Source organism: Pygocentrus nattereri, chromosome 3, assembly GCF_015220715.1.
Source record: "Pygocentrus nattereri isolate fPygNat1 chromosome 3, fPygNat1.pri, whole genome shotgun sequence".
NCBI lineage: Eukaryota > Metazoa > Chordata > Actinopteri > Characiformes > Serrasalmidae > Pygocentrus > Pygocentrus nattereri.
The window spans coordinates 41,988,962-41,994,589 of NC_051213.1; the positions used below are offsets into that span (position 1 = coordinate 41,988,962).

Sequence of the window (5,628 nt, forward strand, 5' to 3'; positions counted from 1 at the left end):
TGGCATGTTTTGTGCTAGGCCACTCGATCAGACTTGGTTCTGTTGCTAAACCAATGTCTATCTAAATCAAACTGCATCATGGACAAAGCTACCCATCTACTGAATTACAAAAAAAAAAAAATTCCTGATCGAGTGTCCAAGAATTTTCTAGAGACAAGGTGGCAACTCAAATGTATGTGTGAGAGTAGCTACACTATCGGAACAAAAGTATGTGGATGCCTGACCATCACACATCAAAATGGTTTTGGAGGTGTGTAACTATTTTGAAAGTTTTGAAAATGCTACTTTTTTCCACCTATTTTTGCTATGTTACACAAGCAGAAAAAATAAAGGTTTAAAAACTTTGTCTACTCTGGACAACACTCATTTTTACTTTAGCCTTCAAGGCTTCCTTACTATCTGACGCACCTGTACACATTCCTTTCACTTTTGTCACTGTTCATATAAATTGGCCACCACAATATTTGCTTGTTCATTTCTGCCACGACACCACAGCCAGCTGACTACCAAGCACAGCTAGGACATTAAACAACAATGCAACAATTAGGTAAGTTTCCACTGTTATTTAAGGGGAAATCTGATTAATTTGTGACATTCTTTTCTACAAATAGAAAATTGCAATTTTATAGTACTTATATACATAGTACACATATACCAAAAAACCTTTAAACCTAAAATTATAACTACAGAAAAAGGTAAGAAGGGGAATTTTAATGCATGCAATGTTACATTAATGTTAACATATACATTGATGAATGCCAAAATATTTTTAAAAATATATTAAAAATGAATGAATAACAAAAATGAGTAAATATACTACATTCTGCAATAACATTTTTGTTGTCATTTTTTTCTGTGTGTATGCATACTTTTACCTGTCAGTATTCCCAACTCCACTAATTCACGCCATACCTCGGCAGGTCTGTTTTTATGTTGGAAATATAAAAAATTAAAAGTTATATATCTGGTCAGGTCCACAATTATTGCCACTCTTAGTTTAAAAAAAGGTTGTGTGGTTAAATAGATTTTTTAAAAAACCTTTTGTAACTGCATTTCTGAGGTGCTACTAACACTTTTTCTGTGTTGGGTGAAACACTTGCTGTGTAGAAAAGATGGCAAATGAATTAATTAGCTTCATCAGCTCAATCTCACACTAAAAATGACAACATATTTGACAAATGACAATTTTTTTAAAAACAAAATCTTGTGCCAGTTATGGCCACCCCTGAATTTTAGTACCTCCCTTTGCCAACAAAAATGATGTTTGATGAGTAAACACAACAAAAAATCTTTCCTGAATTTCTAAGATCCTTGGTTGCCTCTTTTGCACTCTTTTTGGATCATTTTCCTAGGACCAACCTTGATCTAGATTTAGATTTTTGCTGGAGACAGATTTCAATTTAAAATCTAGTATTTCATGGATTCCATGATGCTCAGAGGTTCCCAGTGTCTCTGGAGGACAAAACTGACCACAGAATCCAGGTCCAGTGAAAGTTTCAGTAGCACCCTTGGTAAGGATGCGGTTAATGGTCAAAAAATGTTGTTATAGTCAATTAGCTAAATCTCTGAATATCTAAAATATGTGAGAACCTTAAAATGATTGCCTAACAGTGGATATTTCAGGATTGGAGCTATTTTTTTTTAGTCAATGTTGAAGGTCAGCAGTGTTTTGTCTCATTTCATTAGCGCATTTTGTCATCTTCCCCATGTTGATAATTAACTAAGGGCATCTGCTCACCGTCATATGTTTATACCTCAGTGAACCAGGGAAGTATTCATGAATTTTGCTTGAATTCTTAGGGATGCCAATAATTGTGACCTATGTTAAAATATTTTTGACTAAATTTACTTATGTGTATGCATACTTTTTTCTTGTCAGTATTCCCAACAGAATGTATTCTGTGTACTGTGCGCCATGTTTTCATGAAAAGGCTTAAAATGGACTGAAAAAAAACATCTAAGAAAAAAATTACTGTAGCTGTAGACATTACTGGGATTTAATCAATGCTTCAAATTGTACCATAAAATATAACCATTTTATTATATGTCAATACATACCACACAATATAATGAACAGCAATTGTGTAATTTTGAAATGATGACTTTGAACTGTGTATTTGCAGAGGGTCTACCACCAGTAATGACCTCTCAACCTGAAAGAGAACTCTGTTTTGTCACCTGGAACACTCAGGGTATTAAGGAAACAAACAATTTTCAGCACAAGTGTTTACAGTGGGAGCGCACACTAAACACTCTTAAAGCTGATATTGCCTTCTTACAAGAGACACACGTTGGGCTAAAGGATTGCGACATCTACAAGTGGATTACTAAAAGCTGGAAAGTCTACTTCACTGTGTACAGCTCTCGAAGCAAAGGAGTTGCAATACTAATAAGAGATGATAAGGATTTTGAGTACATATGCCATGATGAAGATCACAGTGGACGTTACATTGTGCTCTTCTGTCGTCTATATGGTGAACTGTACACTCTTGTTAATGTGTACAATCATAAAGCAGACAAAAATGTACTGTATACTTTGAAAGACTATTTACAGGAAACAGCTGAGGGTGTGCTGGTGGTTGGAGGGGATTTCAACACAGTTTTGGAGCCTGGCATTGATCGGAGCCCCTCTGTTGGTCGTGAAGACCCATTAAGAGGCATTTTAGAAGACTTCTCTGAGTCTCTAAATCTCAGAGACACTTGGGCACATTTACACCCCACAGACAGAGACTTTACACGATGTCAGAATGACAGTTACTCCAGGTTAGACATGTTTTTCGTGCCAGAGGACATAATGAGACGAGTGCATAGGTGTGAGATTGAAGGCAAGAAAATCTCTGATCATGACCCTGTTGTCCTCACGCTAAGAGTTCAGGAGAGATCTGAAACTAAAAAGCCAAAAGTCGCACAGAATTTGAAGGAATGTGGTGAAAGAAAAATCAGGCTAGGCAAAATCAGTGGTGCAGAAATACTGAGTGCAATCAAGTCGTTGACTGACTCAGGAGAAGAAAAGCCTGATAAGTTTACAATACGTTACTACAAAGAGAATCGCTGTCAGCTGACAGAGGTGTTAAAGATAGAGTACAACAACATTTTAAAGGACAAACAGATAGCTTCAGATTTCAGGGAATGTCGTTACGTAGAGGGCCGATGCATCTTCAATGTGAAATATCTGACATTTGTGCTAATTTTGGCCAGGCGCCTCAATGTGTTCCTTACCCCACCATTTGAGCAAAAGAAAAAGAAAATCAAAAAAAAATCTGAGCTTAATATTTGTGTTATGGTGACCTTTGCACAAGTCCCAAAGAAAATCAAGAAGACTTTCCTAGAGCAAAGCCTTAAGGGCCTAAAAACAACCCTTAAGAGCCTCAAGAAGAGGTTTCCTCCAGCCACAAGTCTTACACTTTTCCAATCTGCCCCTCCTCCTGACTTCAGCATTCTGGCGAACCTTCTGCCTGAAGACAAGGAATTCACATGTTTGCAAGAAGGTTGTCCACTCACCAGGCCCATTCTCAATCTGGCACTGAAACAGCTGCAGTATGATCTCATCAGAACTGGCTGCATGACCAGTTTTTGCCAGATCAGACAGATTATTGTTGTATATGCAGAAACACCAGATACGTCTCAGAAAGCAGACAATTCAGACACATCAATGGAAACATCACAAGAGGCAGATATACTTGAGGAAGCAGAACCAGATGCCTTCCAGAAAGTGGACACATCAGAGTCAGACATGTCTGAGGAAACATTTGAGGAGGCAGATTCATCTGCGGAAACAGACACATCCATGAAAGACCAGGAATTCCTGGATGAATTTGAGGAACTATTTGAGGAAGAAGGTTTTTCTGAAGATGATGCCGAAACCGACATAACTGAGGAAGCACACACATTCATGCAATCATCCCAGGAGTCGGATGCATTTGAGGAAGCAGAATCAGATACCTCTCAGAAAGCAGACACATCGGAGAAGGAAAACATGCTTCAGAAAGTTTGGAAACTCGTGGAGCAATTTCAGGAAGACTCTGGGATTAAACTGAACGTATACCCTCCCTACAGGGAATAAATAAGGCTATAGATTTTTATGAATAAGCTCAATTTTATTTATGCACGTTTTTGAATCAAATCATGAGTACAATATAAAATAGTTATCTAATGTCTTATATATTTCTCTTCTTGCACAGCTTTATTTCACTTCTGAAAATGTTCCAGAAAGCATTAACAACAATATAGGCAATAGCTGTTGCTATTAGTGTCATTATAATAAAGTCATTATTGTCTGTAATCTGTATCTGTAATACATGAATGTTCACTGTGTAAAACTGAAATAAAATCAATGTAATGCATCATTGAAATGCTTATGATAAACAGCTATTTTGGCATGTGTTTTCGTCAAAGGCATATCATGGATCTGGCTTGTAAGTCACATTTAGGTGTAGCAGATTCTCCAAAATGATAACCTATTAGCGCTTAAGTAGCTTTTGTGCATCATTAGAATGGACAGGGATAGGAGAGTTTCTTTAAAAAATATATTTAGTTACTGATTATCTGTTTAAAAATGTGCCTGTAACCTAATCCAAAGGATTACTACATTGATGTAATATAGTCTAATTATCTAACATTACTTCTGTATTACGTCCTTTTAAAGTCATGCATTTAATTAAATCCAAGAAAAATACATTTACTTTTTCATCAAGTTTCACTTAACACAAGGCAAACATTAAAAATGCTGTTTTATGAAACAAAATTAGAGATTACAGGTGACGTAATTGTGCTTTATGTGCGTTACATGCATTTCCATTTGCAAATCAGGTATTCAAATAAGGCGTGATGTAAGACTACAGGGAAGGCAGGACACCAACAGCTGCTACTGAGTTCCACACAAACCGTCACTGATATCATGTTTAGAAAAATGGCCAAATCTAATAGAAGCAATATGTGCAAATCTTTCATACGTAAATATGACACATTTTTACAGTATAATTTGTTTGTATTTAGATATGTGTACTGGTGAGCAGTGAAAAGGGTGACAAGCCCAGAAAATGAAAGCTGCAGGAGAAGGATTTTAAGAGGAAAGCAAAAATGGTGCTCATCTGTAGAGCGATCAGGTTCATTGAGTTTAACAACTATACTGCTCTTCTAGGATTCTGCCTTATTTGTTAAAAAAATAGTTATGCTAAAAGGTCAGTCTGGTAGACAACTTTTTAGAACAGCCACCATCAATACTTAATAAATTGTGTCCGACCAACATTTGTATTACATCTGCTAAAAGGCCTGTACTGGATCAAGCATATAGATGCTCCCTAATCATCTCTCTACCAGTCCACACAAATCAACGTAGTTCTAAAAATATTCTGAGAGCATTCCACATTATATTAATGTTTTCAGTGTGAATGTTCTTCTGGGAATGTTCATGTAATTCCTGGCATCAGAACCCTTCTTCACAAAATGAAAAGCATTTCAAATGTGTGCAATTCATGTAACATATTTATGAATTAAAGAGGCCAATTTTGACAAAAGATGGGTTTGCATGCATGTGGTTTGAGTGTAATTCTAATGGTAATCACCCCATTTTTATGTTCTTGTAATCTGATTACTGTCTTTTTTACTGTAACTGTAACAAAATACAGC

At 36.4% G+C, this 5,628-nt stretch overlaps 1 protein-coding gene across 1 annotated transcript; it reads left to right on the forward strand.

The window, feature by feature from the left end:
* Positions 1-480: 480 nt before the first annotated feature.
* Positions 481-4,367, forward strand: LOC108429913. The gene is made up of 2 exons (XM_017701988.1): positions 481-547; positions 2,124-4,367. Exons 1-2 carry the CDS (start codon positions 535-537, stop codon positions 4,061-4,063), a joined length of 1,953 nt encoding a protein of 650 aa, XP_017557477.1. The 5' UTR covers positions 481-534; the 3' UTR covers positions 4,064-4,367.
* Positions 4,368-5,628: the final 1,261 nt, after the last annotated feature.